Source organism: Homalodisca vitripennis, chromosome 1 (genome assembly GCF_021130785.1).
Source record: "Homalodisca vitripennis isolate AUS2020 chromosome 1, UT_GWSS_2.1, whole genome shotgun sequence".
NCBI classification, from domain to species: domain Eukaryota; kingdom Metazoa; phylum Arthropoda; class Insecta; order Hemiptera; family Cicadellidae; genus Homalodisca; species Homalodisca vitripennis.
The window spans coordinates 20,786,886-20,804,040 of NC_060207.1; the positions used below are offsets into that span (position 1 = coordinate 20,786,886).

A 17,155-nucleotide genomic window follows, 5' to 3' on the forward strand; every position below is an offset into this window, starting at 1 on the left:
CTTAATTATTAATATTCAGTGTTCTTTAGTGAATAAATTATCATTATCTATTGAATTTGAATAAATATTCATCTGTTATCATTGCCCTATGTTTTTTTTAATGAGTAATTTCGTGATGATGCCATTAAATAGCATAGTTGTGAAATGGTTTATGACATGTACTAATTTGCTCTATAAATCTAGGATTCAATTATAATCGTTTTAACAACAAAAATCAAGTATTCAAACGCGTAATAAAAAGCAAATGTTTTAAATGAATTTTTAAATTTCTAAATAAACAACAGCACGACTTTTATAACGTACATTTAAAAACACATAAACACCTCTTGTTACCTAATATGGTTTTTGAATGACCTATTTTTCATTTCGGTTTTCCCTTAGTTCTCACTCGGGACTAATATTTTCGTTTTTTTATATATTTAAGCCCAAATTGAAATTATTTGGCCATAAAACTGCACGGCTTTTCCAGCCAATACTTGCACCACTAATTAGTTGATCTGATCAGTACTGTCAATCAACCCTATTGGTGTATGGTTCGGAATCTACTTTAATACAACGACCCCGTAGTGTAAGCCTATCTAAATATCAGGCAATCCTTTTTTCTTATTATTAGAATTGTTGTATAAAAATGAAACGCAAATCTATTACGGTTTGCGCTTCAACATTTATGTTTTAGGACATTAAGCACTTATCGGCCGTTTTTTCACGAAAGGTTTTACAATAACGGAAATATAACTTATACATAAGCTTATCTGCTAAGCTCCAAAATATATGTTATTGAGTACAACTTGAGAGATAATTCCCAAACTACACCAAACCGGTTCATTCACTGTGTTTTCAAAGGTGTTTTAATGAACATGAAACAAATATATTTGCTAGATATAATACGCCGGTTTCTTAATGTAAGCCAAATAACCCAAAATGAACTATCTACATTTGAAATTGGTAACAATCTATTCACTATTGGAAATAATCAAAACAGGAAACTTAGTTCTCAAACAATCGCACTTCACAAACATGTCTCATCCAATTAATTAGTTCGCTCAATGCTCAGTATTGCCATGTCAGAATTGTATTACGTACTTTTTCATTAGAAACAACTCTACTATTTTTAGTACTGACAGTAAGTACTTGTAATTTCCTTCTAACAGTGCAAAAGCGTCTTAGTTATATTAAAGATTTCTTCAAGACTGCTTATATGTTCTTATAAAACTTAAATATGCTAAGTAGTTTCTCGGGATTTCATTAAAAAATAACACGATTTTTACAACATATTTTAAAACATACATGGAAATGCTCTTTTTTATCATACTGCACGAACAGTTGTATTATGTACTAGAGTTGGTCCAAAAAATGAATTTTTCGTTACCTTAAAAAATTAGCTGGCATATAATTCAACTTTTTTAGTGTGATAACCCCAAACTTTGCTAATGTATCAATTTAATAGAGGTATATGTAAAAAAACATAGTTGTTTTCTATAGTAAACTTGAGAGTTGAGTTACTATGTTGAGTACTATATAATACAAATTAGATAAAACGTGTAAGTTGTAGTTATCTATTTTCGATTTATTTCCACCTATCTGTTGTGCTATGTTTTTAACCCATTTTTTATATGTTTATAACTTTTCCAACCATAAGTGTATATAACTATATTCTTCTTGTAAAAGTGCACGATTGGCGTTTTTTTCTAACATCACGGTACTTAAAAATAGGTAAAGGATTAACACTAAGGATTACCAACTAATAATTGGCTGAGTGAAACGTAACCAATTAATGATTGGATAGTCAGTGATTACGTTGTTGAGTGCAATTCATTAATAAGAGATCTCAATAACAAAGAAACAATGGAGTTCGAAGTGGCGGATAGTAACTAAAGTCTTTACCGATCTGACTGATACTTTTTTACCCCGTGATAGTAACCTATCTCATGTAACTTTTGTTTTATGACTTTTTAATAGAGTTTCAAGTCTTTAGGGACTTTCTAATCCGAGTTCTCGTGCATACAGACGGACAATGTCACGATTTTAGGAAGGGTCTGTCAGTTCCTAAACAAGATTACTATGTATTCATAATTAATTTTAAATTATACACATTTTGACCTTGCCGATCTCCCGATTCTACACAAATCGAACCTCTAAGATGGTAAACAATCGAACATACGAAGTGTTATTGGATTTTCCCTTATGTACAGAGTTACATTTTTCCAGTCTAAACAATTAAAACTATATTTAACCATGTCTTGACTTCTAAGTCACCCTGTACATATATACTACTAATGCAATTTCTGTTTAACTAGTCGTGAATAACACCACACCCAATATTACGTAGATATAAATCATAATGATTACCTAGATTCGCCGGAAGAAAATAGATCTTTATTCCTGACGACACAATCTAACATTTCCATTTCATTACAAAGAGCAGATACGTCTAAACAGATTATGTCGGCATTTTTAAATGAGCTAGGAAAGCGCCACTTTAGAGACTGCGTCACAAACAACTTGTTAAATATACAGCTGCGGTTTTTCAGTTTACCGACAACGGGCCTGAAAGCGGAGAGTGGAAGATGTCATTAATCAAGCCGGATGAAAAATTCAAAACGAACTTTGTCATTCAACCAAGTACAGAAAAGTTGAACAAAGGCAGTAGGCGGACGCCACAACTACGCAGAAGTTTATTTCACTGACATTTCGCAGACCTTTTGTTGTTACTATTTCGGGAGGCTTTCCTTCAGTCGTTGACCAGCTACGTATTTGTGAACCGCGATCCTACGCTAACCAATCGTTTGTCCTAAATATATCTGTTGTTGCTAATCTCGCCTGAGAGAGGTATCGATGATTAGAGCCATTATAACAGTAGGGGCATCGTAGCTCATCTTGTCTGAGAGAGTTATCGATCATTAGAGCCATTATAACAGTAGGGACATTGTTGCTACTCTTGTCTTAAAGAGAGTTATCGATTATTAGAGCCATTATATCAGTAGGGACATTGTTGCTACTCTTGTCTTAAAGAGAGTTATCGATTATTAGAGCCATTATATCAGTAGGGACATTGTTGCTAAATTTGTCTGAGAGACTTATCGATGATTAGATCCATTATAACAGTAGGGACATTGTTGCTACTCTTGTCTTAAAGAGAGTTATCGATTATTAGAGCCATTATATCAGTAGGGACATTGTTGCTAAATTTGTCTGAGAGACTTATCGATGATTAGAGCCATTATAACAGTAGGGACATTGTTGCTACTCTTATCTTAAAGAGAGTTATCGATTATTAGAGCCATTATATCAGTAGGGACATTGTTGCTAAATCTTGTCTAAAAGAGAGTTATCGATGATTAGAGCCATTATAATAGTAGGGACATTGTTGCTACTCTTATCTTAAAGAGAGTTATCGATTATTAGAGCCATTATATCAGTAGGGACATTGTTGCTACTCTTGTCTAAAAGAGAGTTATCGATGATTAGAGTCATTATAACGGTAAGAACACTGCTGCTAAATTTGTCTAAAAGAGAGGTATCGATGATTAGAGCCATTATAAATAGGGTCATTGTTGCTAAATTTGTCTGAGAGATTTATCGATGATTAGAGCCATTATAACAGTAGGGACATTGTTGCTAAATTTGTCTAAGAGATTTATCGATGATTAGAGCCATTATAACTATTGTAGGCAGCCATTATAGTTTGGACATTGTTGCTAATCTTGTCTAACAGAGAGGTATCGATGATTAGAGCCATTGTAACACTAGGGACATTATTATAAAAAGGAAATTTAAAGCTTTATGATTGATACCGAAGCATATTATTGTTGAAATTTATAAATCGTTGATATATACTCTGACAAATTAAGCCTTCACAGATATAAATCCAACCTAATCATCTCAGACACCTGCCAACGGACCTGACCATTCTTGTCAACTTTCCTGAGGATGCCGACAGGGCTTCCTAAACTTGTCGTGACAAGTTCCGTCCCAACTTTTACGTCACAACTTGTAAATTCTAACGTGCGCCTTTATTAAGTAATTATTTCTAAAGATCTTTTCGGTTTATCTGCTGTGGTTAATTAATTTCAACTTATTTGACTATACGATTATATCGTATAATTCAACTACCACTATATTTTTATTTAAATATATAAACTCCACCCAAGCTTAAAGATGCAACATGTTTTATAGATGTATTCTGATCCTTCGTGATTTTCTTGCTGCTTTTAAAAATTATGGAGAATTTTCGAGCCAATATTATTCCAAAAATGATAACACTGGGCAAGACTGCATAACCAAATTTTTATAATTCTAGTCTTAGCGGTTTTGTTAATTTTAGGTACCCAAAAAGACTTACATATTACATACCTTTTGATTCTGCTTACTCTCTGAGTTTACAGAAATTTAAAAGAGACGAACCAAAGGTACTTTTGAAATATGATATAATTTTATTTGGTTTTTTTAATTCCCTCTCTTTTCTACAAAGTTTATACATACATTACATACATACATATATATATGTGTATTGTGTATGTGTATGGGAAAAAATTAGGTAAGAACTCAAACAAGAAAAACAAACATAATGATAATGTTTCTTTTTCTTGTTTGAGTTCTTACCTAATTTTTTGCCACAGTTTATGTAAATATTTATACATGTATATTTATCTGAAGAAGTGTACCTAGATACACGAAAATTTATAAACGTTTTCAAACCAATATACCGTGGTTTATTTATTAAGAAGAGAATAACCTGTTTCTGTCAATATATATATATATATATATATATATATATATATATATATATATTTATATTTATATTAATAGGACAGAAATTATAAATCACGGCTTTTGCCATTGATCAAAGGTATTAAAAAAGTAAAATTGCATCCAAGTTCTTTTTATGTTTAGAATAGAAGTGAAACATGAATTAGTAAAGCACCTAATTTAAGGGCACCAGCCAATTCTAGTTATGGACCAAGGATCGTAGATATAACCGCCATCATCATAACTGAATACGAAGAATAACAAACAAAATATATGTCACTGAGTTCTATCCATCATTCTGGTTTTCAACAAAATAAATTCGGACGCCATATTTGTTTCCATAATAATTATACAAACAAACTAGTAGAACATATACTTACTGAGAAGTAGAATAACGCTTCCTAGAAAAGGACATCCTTGAGCGGAATCTCGAGAGGTTTCCACTACTCGCTAATCATTAACGGCTCTTTTCAGGAACGAGGGTGTTGATGAGTCCCGCAGTTGAAAGGGAAAGTAGCCACTTGGGTGGAGGAGGGGAGGGTGAATATTACAAAAGTCTGCCATATGCCACTTGCGCTTCAGTGTCTAACATTTCTGGAATTCCTTGAAAACCTGGAAATGTTCTGGCAACACAAATGAATATTCTGCACTATAAAATTTATTCTATCTGAACTGCAAATTTAAAACCTACAATGAATCGAACTTTGAAAAATTTACATCAGCAACAAACAACAATTATTTTTTCCATTCGAACATATAAATGTAATTAAATTAACACTCTATAGCAAAGAATTGTAATATTGTGTCAAGTTTGTATTTTTTTCAGTTCATGTTCTTACTTTATTTCAATTTAGTTGTTCTATTACTCTTTTACCGTCCACTTTATATTTGCCTATTTTTTTAAAATTTTTTAAACTACTTTCGGATTGTAGCTAGAGAAAGTATGTACAAGATTTAAGATTAATATCTTACAAAATGATCACTTCTAAACATTGCTCTATATCCGTTCTTAACTGTAATACCAATTATAGCCTACACATTTAAACAAGGTATTTAATTGGTATAGAAATCTACCTATTGTCACCGTTCGTTGGAAAATGTATCTATTTATAGGCTTATCTAATATAACGCGAGCTTTCAAACACAATAACTATTATAACTTCTAAATAATTTTAACTAATCTTAGTATGGAAATAGTACTTACACCCGCTTTGGTTACTCTTTCTTACCCAATCTCATCCAATAAAAATTTGCTCATATAATAGCGAAAGTTTACCTTTCTGCAAACTGTTTGTTTCTACTATTTCACAACCATAGTCCAAAATTCATTCTTTTTCTAGAAACTTATAGCAATTCCAAATAACTGTCATGTTTACTTATTATTTCTGTACAGTTTTATCTGAGTTATAAGGCTTCCTTAAGCAAAGACGGCAAAGGGCGTGGACATTCCTTTATAATTTAAAAATGTTGTTTTTTATAATTCTTTAAGGTTTCCAAACGCTGGTCCTAACACGTTTAAATAAATATACAATAACACCGATGTAATTCAAGTGAATACACATTTATGATTGATTGAAACCAAACTTGCCATAATTGTACCAATCATCTCAATATGATGGTCTCTTGTGGTTGTTATAATCTCAATATTCAGTTAAAAATTTCAAAATATTGTATAAAATATTAATTCGCGGAAAGTTTCTGCTCAGCTAGTTCACGATGGTAACCAGTGATTTAAGGTACCAGAAACAGTAAACTTTAGCTTTCATACAACAATTTTATCTGTGCTATGAGCCCGTATATGACAAAAGTTTTAAAATTCAACATTTTTAGAAACCACTACTATGCTTATAATTATGAAAGTTTGGTAGGATTTCTAGGTGATTGAGCGTTTACATTTTTGAAAGTATATTATCAAGCCAGGCTTTAATGAGTCACCATAATTTCTGAAAGATCGCAATTTTTCAGCCAAAAAAAATGAAAACACTATTTTTGACAAGAAGAAAGTGCGTTTGTGTATAAAAACACAAACACAGGCTGTGTTGAAGAATAATTTTATTAAATTACTTTGGAGTGTATTATTTTACAAAGTTTATATATCACTTAGTCCCAGTGGTAACATTTTACAAGAATCATAAGTATACGTTTGGCACACCACCAGAAGTAATTGGTAAGTTTTTATATTTGTTTTGACTCAGTAGAGGTCTCTTTAGTGCGGTAATTTCAAGAGTGAATCAGTTCCTTTATGGTTTGCTTCATTTTACAGTCTGCATATTAAAATACTGTAGTCAAACTTCAGTGAAGTTATTTAGCGGAATCCTGGCTAACTTCAATTAGCCGATGGCAACCTCTTGGTAAAGTGAAAAGGTTAAGAGAAAAAGTCCTTCAACTGCTTTCCAGGATTGATTGCATCATTAACGCTATTCTACTTTCACTTACTATCCCAGATTACTGAGCTAATGGCTTATCTTACTCGAAAGGGGACATTACTCAGGCTCCAGGCCTCATCCAAAGGCTTTCCTACTAATCGATGGCCGATCTTGAAAAAGCCGGTTTCTACTTTTTTGTAACTATTCTTTTAAAGTGAAATTTTAAAAAAATAAACATAAAAAATGTTGAAAACGTTGGATGTGAGAGTAGTTGTACGTGGGTAGATCTCGCTTTCTGTTCTAAATATATTACTATAGAATACCTATATTATTATCTATAGAATAAAATCGGAAAATTATACTTGTATGTATTATTTAAATAGCAAGGGAGATTGTTGTTTAAAACTTTTCCTCTACCGTTTACACTCTCAACCATATCTGCTTCACAAGATTCACACCCACTGCATTGTAGTAAAACATGCACGCCCTTATGGACGGGTCAGCCAAACTTTAAGGTGATGTAATTGAATTTTTGTTGGGTCAATTCTTTTATTTAACATTCAGAGACCTATAAGATAACCTTTCTGAAGATAGACAGAAGAACAAGTTTGTATCACCAATTGGAATTACAGGCATAAAGTAGGAAGTACACAAGATAACTTAACAATAACTTAATTTATCATTGTAAGAGACAAAGTTAAGAATAAAATTCAATTAAATTTTAATTTGATATTGATTATTCAGTATGCATAAATATGAGTGATAAAGTAAATTAAGAATTCATTAAAGGTAGATTATTAAATAAATCAACCTTCTTTCTAATAAGAGAAAGAAAGAAGGTTGAATTAACAAATTATGACATACGTAATAATGATAGTTAATACAATTAATTTTGTGGTGGTGTGTTTTGTCTGTTTAGTAATTTGGACTTTTAACAGGTCCAAATAAAAAATGCTGAAGATAAAAATGCGAAATGTTTACTAGACATAGATGAGTTATAGCTTTAGATAGTACATCGTTTTTAATTAATTACTACTTAAAGAAATCGTATGTTTTCGTTAATTATAATCAAATAATTTTGTATGGTTTTTAATAGAAGTTTTCTTAAGGAAATTGTTTTTTTAATCAATAAAAAATACATGATTCCCTTCAGCCATATTTAATATATATGATATAAAAAAGTGATACACAAGTTATCTACAACCATATTTCCTTATGCCTGATTATGAGTTGATCTGAAATTCTGCTTCAAGTCCTTACACTCCACGTGAATTAATCGTAAAGGAGTTCCATTTTGCCTATCTTCAAAAATGTATCTTAAGGGCTGACCAAACTTTTCTTTAAACAATATTAAAATATTTCAACCAACACCCAATTGCACCACCTCAAGGATTTATCAGCTATCCTTAAGGACTGATCATTAAACCACAAAGACCAGTCTCAAGAAGTGATAAGCCATCCTTAAGTACTGCTAAGCTAGTCTCATGAGCTCACAGTTAGGCTTGTGTACTGGTCAACCACTCTCGTAATTGATCAGTTAATCTCGTACCCTGATCAGCCAACCTCGAGGAGTGATCAGCTACTCCCATGAACTGATCCGCCAGTCTTGAGGACTAGTCAGCCAGTCTCGTGAACTGATCTGGACCAAGGACTGATCTGTTAGTCTTATGAACTTATCAGCCAGTCTCGTGAACTGATCAGCCACCCAAAAGGACTGATCGGCTAGTCTTCTGGTGGTTCCCAATAACTTGCGACTTGGCTCTGAAGTATTGAACGTAATAAGTGGAATCCCAGTTTACTGCAGAAGACATTATTAACTAGCCACTTGCTCATTTAGTGTAGTATGTAATATATTAATTTGTTTATATTACTGATCTAAAACTTATTGTATGAAGATATATCAGTCGTAGGTGGTTGGTCTGCGAATGCAGACCTATTTTGACCTGAACTATGTATTTCAGTTTTGATAATTAGTATTGCGTTTTGTTTTTAGTAAGTGCATGTTTTAGAGTTAGTGAAGTTGAAACACAACATGGTGGTTGTGATTCTTGACTTTTGAGGGTCACAACACTCTAGTATGATTTGTTTGTTTTAACCTAGATTGTAATTATGTCTTAGGTTAGTTATATACCTGAAGAAGAGATCAGATTGCAATCTCGAACGTAGTGTTACTGATTTTTTGTATCACTGAACACTGGTGAATGTCCGGAAAATCCTGTTTCCAATATTGTTTGTACTATATGCTAAATCAATAAATCGATTTCAATTAGTAGAAATGAAAATGAACCTCAGGCTGATTTTACAGTAAAACAGTTCCCTGGTTATTCAGCTCAGTGTTGTTGTGTGGTTGTGGCCGAGCCGTAATCGAAGAGATTTATACTTCGTAATTAAACATCTGAACACTTTTAGTGTGCAATGATTTGAAAAATTAATTGGTGGTTCTACCAAGTGCCTGGAAATACACTTGCTGACAAAGACAGCACGGATGTACAACGATCCGGTGAGTGAATAAAGCCGCACAGGTTTTCTACCACCGGCTAGCCACCGATATACTTCATTCCAAATTTTAACTGAAAAAATACAAAAGTGCAAACTTTCCTAAAAACAATACAGTTCAATCTTTATAATCCGACAGTTATGGGACCAGCACACTGTCGGATTACCAAGGAGTCCGGATTACCAAGGGTGCCATTTTCACAATGGATAAATAACCTATAATCAGTGAGAAACGTGAAAATGAGCAAACACTATAGACTACTGTAAGAACACACTTTTTTATTGTACGTACCTAATTGTACGTGTGTATTGTACGTATAGTATAATGAACAAACTGTGCATACATAATACATAAGTGAAAACTCTTAAAATACCATCTTTACACTATCAAATACAAAAATCAAAAACAGTTTTTTGCTTCTTCTTTCTTCAAGATTCTGTACACTTGTACAGTACTACAGTGGCCTGAGCGGCCAGCGCCGACTGCCGATAGCCTTTTTCGAGCGTGTCGGACTGGCAAATGTCGGATTATCAAGATTGGACTGTACTGTGTATGTTTAACAAAATGATATTTTGAATCACTTACATATTTTACATAGCAATTTGTCAAATTATAAAAGATATATTCTTCTTGGACAGATAAATTACAAAATAAGTGAAAAACTTTCAGAAGGTTCCTGTTTACTCTGCATAAAATGTAGGATAGAATGTATAACAGATTTGTAAGCAAAGCAATGAATGCATGTGTGTTTGCAGATGACGCTTACATGAAACTGTCGGTCGAGACGATGGAGGAGTTGGACTGGTGTCTAGACCAGCTGGAAACTATCCAGACCCACCGCTCTGTCTCGGACATGGCCTCCCTCAAGGTACTTTAACTATTATCTATTACACCTGTTGTTTCTAGTTTTATCTATAAATTCTAAAATTTAGTGGTCCAAGGATTATTGGTTTCCCGAGAACAATGATAAGTCTCAGATGTTCCTTTTTTTATAAATTATATTTTACTCATTTCAAGTATGTGATCCTGTAATTAAATTTATAAACTACAAACCATTTTATTACTTTATATGTTTCGATTTTTTTAGTTATGTCAAGTTTCTAAAGAACGTGTAATCTCCATATGAGATGTAACTGTTTTATTTTTTCACTCAGCGAAAAGTCTAAGGGCTGTTTCGGAATTTTGATTTTTTCGAGAGGTCTGCTGGTTGGGGACTAATGGCCAACAAGAGAATCGGTGTAGAGAGCGTCACCTAAAAATAATGGGCTAAAAATAAATAACTTAGAAATATAATTCGGAATTCACTATACAATACGTCAATCACGTGCCGCATATAGGCTTCGCTAAAGTTCCATGCAACATTTCGTCTGCAACTCATTTCGTTCTCAAAATGTCCTGCAAACAGTTAGGCTTCGCTAACGCTCAGCCAAATCCCACGGAGGGACATACGCCAACGTCAAACTAGATGTTTTCCATATAAAAATGAAGCTTCAAGCAAAATTTCAGGTACCTATATAACTCAATTCGTTTGGACAAATAGGCAGCAAAAATTTAAATTTTGCCAGCTCCCTAAGTGATAGGCTTCGTTAACGGTCAACCAGAAAGACTTTTTTCAACCTGTAAATTTGTGTCAACAAAAGAAGAAGTTGAATAAACGAAATTAAATTACATATTAGGTATTACATAGACTATATTAAAAATAGGAGTATGTATTCACAGTGAATGTATATGAAAAGAATAACATCACTGTAGGCTGAACATTACTAGTATTTATAGTTCTGAATGTATTGTACTATATTTGTAGCGATATAACAACCATTTGGCTCAAATATGAAACTATTTGTATTAAAAATATTATAATTCTCAGAAATTATAAAATCACTAGACGTTACCCTTGTTAAAATTTGTAAACACAATACAAAATCTTGATTTACATATTAAAACACCATTGTGTTTATGTACTGTATAAACTGTCGTAGAACGTTTTTACAAAATCGACTTATTAGATTTTCTAAACTAAAATATTAAACAGTATTAGAAACCAAAGCACATGAAACATCGTTTTCTACAAAACATGCTTATTATACATTATATAAAATGGTATAACCAAATCTGTCACAATAAGAACAGATACAATTGAAAATAAACTTGAAATTTAAATGTTGGAGCAAACATTTGTCAGTTACCGAGACATGCCTGAATATAATCATTACTCTATAAGTTAGTAAATTTATTCAATCTACATTGGTATTTAAATAATAAATTATGAATAGTATTAATTAGGTTTGAATATTAAAACTTAGATCGGTTCTTAATCAATTTTTCGATTTGATTTCATTATGCCATAAAATATCCCACCTCAGTCTATCAGTTGGTGGGTTGGTGGGTGGTGGTCAGTGGTAGTTGGTGGTTGATTGGGATTTGTTTACTGTATCACTTTCTAAATATGTAAGATTTTGAGTTGAGTTGTATTGGTTAATTTTAATATTGTTACGGAATACTAAAATTGTGTAGCCAACACGTAACAAATGTCTCACGCCTTCATTTACAGAACGCAATATGAATACTGAGCTGTTTTGCACATATTGTAGAGAAAGTTATACAGGCGCCATTATTGTGTATGTGAAATCCCTTAAATGTGAATAATTTAGTAATATTGCCTTTTTTACATAAGGTCTTCTTAAATTGCTTTATATATTTTCAGTGTTTATACATATAGAGTTTTCTGTTGATTTCAAGTAACAATCAAATCAGTTTTTTTAATAAGACTTTTATAATTGGTTAATCTGATACAAAGTTTAAAACATTCTTCATTTATTTGTTTTTTTTAGATTATTCTTTTTACTAACAGAATATAATTGTTTCTACGTGTTTTCAAAGTTTAAAATATAAATTATGTAGTTAAACATAGAATGTTTTATCTGTATAAATTCAATATTTTAAGAGAGAGCTTTTCCTGTGTTTTTGTTTTGTTTATTTTATTTTTCACCACTTATAATTAATTGTAATATTACATTTATAGAGTTCCTTGCTATTTATTCAAGTTTTATAACTCTTCTAAACAATTATTGTTAAGTATGCTGGGATTTTAAATCAGTTGAATATTATAATACATTTCTTCAATAAGTGAAAATCTTTCCATATAGCCTAATAGGCATACATATAATAGGTGTCCTTTAAATATTATTCTAATTATTTATTAAAAAGCTATTTCATCCAATAGACCTGAATATTGCTTCAGATATAAACCAGCTATCACATTACTAAATTATGAATGGCTTTAATAATATATACTTACAATTAATATATGTTGCAAAACAATTAATCTAATACGAATTGCAAATATGCTTGTTATTAGTAAATAAATAAGGCTAGTATTTTTTAATTATAATTACAACAATATTAAAAAGCTCAAATTTAATGTTTTAGTTTATTTTATCATTAAAATTTTACTAATTTTTATCAAAAAACTATTATTCTTAATCCTATTAATTGGTTGAACTTTAGTAAAATTCATCACTCATGGAATTGGAAAAATTTGATTTCTGACCCGTATAATATCTCGAAATCGATCTGACCTATAGACTTGAAATTTAACATGAAGCTTCATTCCTATGTGAGGAACATTGCTGAGTTCAATGGCGGTGCATGTTACTCCATAGGATTTGACTTAGCAAATATTTTAACATTAGTCTTTTGGGTAACCATGATGGTATCAAAAAATAGTGAGTAAATAAATTTGTAGACAAACTCCATACACTCATAAGAGATTGAAACATGTGACATACAAACACTTGCGCCCTAACCATACCAACACACACATAATTTTATAGTGACTTGGAGTGTAGACTTTGCTATTTAAGATATGTCGAGAAAGATTTCATTTTTAGCCTTCAAATTTTACATGAAACACAACTTCTACAAGAATGCGTTCTATGATGCATTATTTTTTTTCAACTTCTTTTTTTGTATGATTGTTTGTCTGTCTATCTGTTGGCAGGGCATCTCTAGAATGAAATAAACTGTAGATTTGGAATTTTGTGTGAAATCTCAGCGAAGCCTGTTACAAAACGTGGTGTGACGTACTTCTACTATGTAATTAGAAGATTGTGATTTTAGTTTGTCAATAATTTGAGATATCAGGGTATTTTTATATTTTGAGGTATCAGGCAGAATAGGAATATAATTAAAATTTTCTAAATTGTTTTTTAATAGACATAACTTTTTATATATAAACTACACAATTTTTTATTTACGTTCCTTGTTTTTAAACATATAATTATCCCACTTATTATTTACTAACTAATTAGATTGAAGCATTTTTTTTCTTAGTCTAGCAACTAAATTTTTTTATAATTTCTGTATAAAATTGGAAGAAATATTTTGCGCTATTGTATTGCGTATAATATTGAATAGAAAGAAAGAAGACGCTTATTGCTCCAGCTCCAGCAATAATAACACTACTTGACAAGGGCAAGGTAAAATATCCTTTGGCGATCTCTCTCGCCCTTTATTTCCCTTGCGGATTACTTTTTCCTTTTACAATATTTTTGTATTTAAATATTTATGTCCTTTTAACATTACTTCAGGTTCTTTCACTTAAAACTCCATTACTTGAATATTTATTTGTAATAATAAAATACCTAGCTATTTATTAGTTACTATTAGGCCTAGTACGTTTTTGTAAAAATTATTTTTTATGGCTTTTATTTTTTTCATGGAGATTAATACTTTCTTAATCACATTCATTTGTAAGTTTATTAATATGACATCGGAGTGAAAATTAATATGTTTGGATATATTATCTTAATACTCTTGTCCATTTTAATTCAACTGTGTGTAGAATACTGATTGGAGATAACATGTGTAGAATATTATCACGGTAACTGCTAGAAACCTGGTTGGTATGGTAGAGTACTGCGGACTCCCCCAGCGGCCATAGCACTGCCACACTGTGACAGATGAACTGTCTCACTGTCAATTGTTAGTCAGCCGGACAGACTCCATCACTGTCACAGGACGATCAGCTGATCACGGGGTCTCTTGTGTTTGTGATGTCGCACTCAAACCAATAGGTCAAGTCTACAGTGATGGATTTAAATGACAGCCTAGCAGTTGAGAGTCAATTTGCATTTTATAAGTGCACATCCTTGTTTCTTTCTTAAAATCTATAGATGAATGTGTCTAAGAAAGAAATTTATTATCTGTTATGCTGATTTTTATATGTTTAATTTGGCAGGTACAAAAAAGGTTATAAAATATGAAAAGATCATATTCTCTTAGCTTGAACCGCTTTAAACTGACCGTCGGACACATAAATAAATATAAAATCAGGGCTGTTTAAAGACCATTTGTGGCAACTTTCAACATTTTTTTCATGTTCTAATAGTCTAGATTTTAAATTTTCTTATTTATCAAAGTAGCATTGATTGAGATTTTGCTGTTTTTCAATTCAAAGTAGTATTTATTCCATAAAAATGGCATGTTCAATCCCAAAGAATGTTTGTCTAAATTCCAAAACTGATTAGTGTATCTGCCTGCTGCATCTCAGCAGTCACCTCACTTGGTTGTTTAAATGTGACATATAAACACTCGCACCTGAACTATCCCAACATGTACAATATCATTCTATAGTGATTTGGAGTGTAGACTTTACTATTTATTTACTTCTCATCAGTGATGGGCTTCAAGAGAAATTTCCATTTTTACACTACCTCCCACCTCATTATGAGGTGATTACAAACAAGTGGTAACATTGGGCATCTTCACACGGAGAAAGAGTTATTCCTTAACATATTTATAATATTACCCATGTGGCCCCAATCTTTGCACCTGTCAAACCCATGGCAAGTGGGACATCAATTGCTGAGCCAGCATTACTTGTGCAAAAAGGTATTCCCAGACATCTCCAATTTAGAGAATCGTTGGATGAAATTCCCTGGCATCTTCCATCCCATCTTTCTTCAATAGGCCCAGATAGTTTGTGGACTCCAACATGGACATGAACTGTTGGGCCAGCATTACCTGTGCAAAGAGGTATTCCCAGGCATTTTAAATTTAGAGAGTCATTGGATGAAATTCCCTTGCACACCCCATCCCATCAGTCTTCAATAGGCCCAAATAGTTTGTGGACTCCAACAGGGACATGAACTGTTGGGCCAGCATTACCTGTGCAAAGAGGTATTCCCAGGCATCTCCAATTTAGAGAGTCATTGGATGAAATTCCCTTGCACACTCTATCTGATCTATCTGCATTACACTCAGATACTTATGGACTCCAATAGAGATGTCACTGAAAACCCTCACTTGAACAATATTGGTGAAAGCAGTTTGGTTGTTGAACTCATTAAACTCAGATACTTATGGACTCCAATAGAGATATGTCACTGAAAACCCTCACTTGAACAATATTGGTGAAAGCAGTTTGGTTGTTGAACTCATTAAACTCAGATACTTATGGACTCCAATAGAGATGTTACTGAAAACCCTGACTTGAACAATATTGGTGAAAGCAGTTTGGTTGTTGAACTCATTAAACTCAGATACTTATGGACTCCAATAGAGATGTCACTGAAAACCCTCACTTGAACAATATTGGTGAAAGCAGTTTGGTTGTTGAATTTCTCAGCTTCCAAGTGGCAAAAATTTAGTATTATTATTGCTAAAAATCAAACTTAACATCATACAATTTAAAAGTCACTGTATGTTTGGAGTAGTCTACAAACTCATTCTGAGTTATCTATATATATAAAAATGAATGTTTGTATGTTTGTCCTTTATGGAATCATGAACTATTTGAACGATCATTACGAAAATTTGTATGTATATGTATTTTTCCACGGAGAAGGTTTATAAGCTATGCCCATCCCTTTCCCGATTCAGGATTCCGCCCCACTGGTTACAGAAATACCCATAAGAAATGCATTGCAGCAAACATATGTTAACGTCTTTTCAAATTTTTAATCAGCTGTTCTTTGTAAACATATATTACACTTATAGTTTTAAAGCATAGAGTAAGCTTAAGAGAAACGACAAATTTTGTTTAAAACTGTTTTTGCAATCACTGTTAAACATAGACTTTACTATCCAGATAATACAATTCAAATTTGACGTAAAAATTCACCTTTAACTGCAATATTTATTTAATATAAACCATGCTCATGCTTGATCAGAAGAGTAATGCAGATATCATAATTACTATCTTACGTTGGCTACAAATATAAAGAATGTTATAAAATCAACCTTAGTTGTTTTTTTTGACAGAAGTATGGTTCTCAAAACTCCGTGTGTACATATTCTCTCGATCGAGACAACAAAGCAAGCTCAATCGTGGCATCGGAGATATAACTAATTTAATCTAAAATTTATTATAGTAAAAAAAAAAATTTACTAAGTAATATAAGGACTTCGGTTCTTAAGATTTGCGTGCGAAGCCGTGGGTAACAGCTAGATAGAGGCAGGAATATGGTACATACCTTCATAATACGCCCAAGAGGCTCACGATGGAACGATCAATTTATCTCAGCAATGTTTAGAATGTGAT

General features: G+C 32.2%; 1 protein-coding gene across 9 annotated transcripts in view; it reads left to right on the forward strand.

Annotated features, from left to right (window-relative positions):
- The window catches only part of LOC124357879 (cAMP-specific 3',5'-cyclic phosphodiesterase), an 809,095-nt gene that overhangs the window by 755,560 nt on the left and 36,380 nt on the right, over positions 1-17,155 (forward strand). For all 9 annotated transcript variants that reach the window (XM_046809970.1, XM_046809977.1, XM_046810019.1 and 6 more), the window contains one exon: positions 10,368-10,480. In XM_046809970.1, coding sequence (XP_046665926.1) covers positions 10,368-10,480 — 113 coding nt within the window. The remainder of the gene's footprint in view (positions 1-10,367; positions 10,481-17,155) is intronic.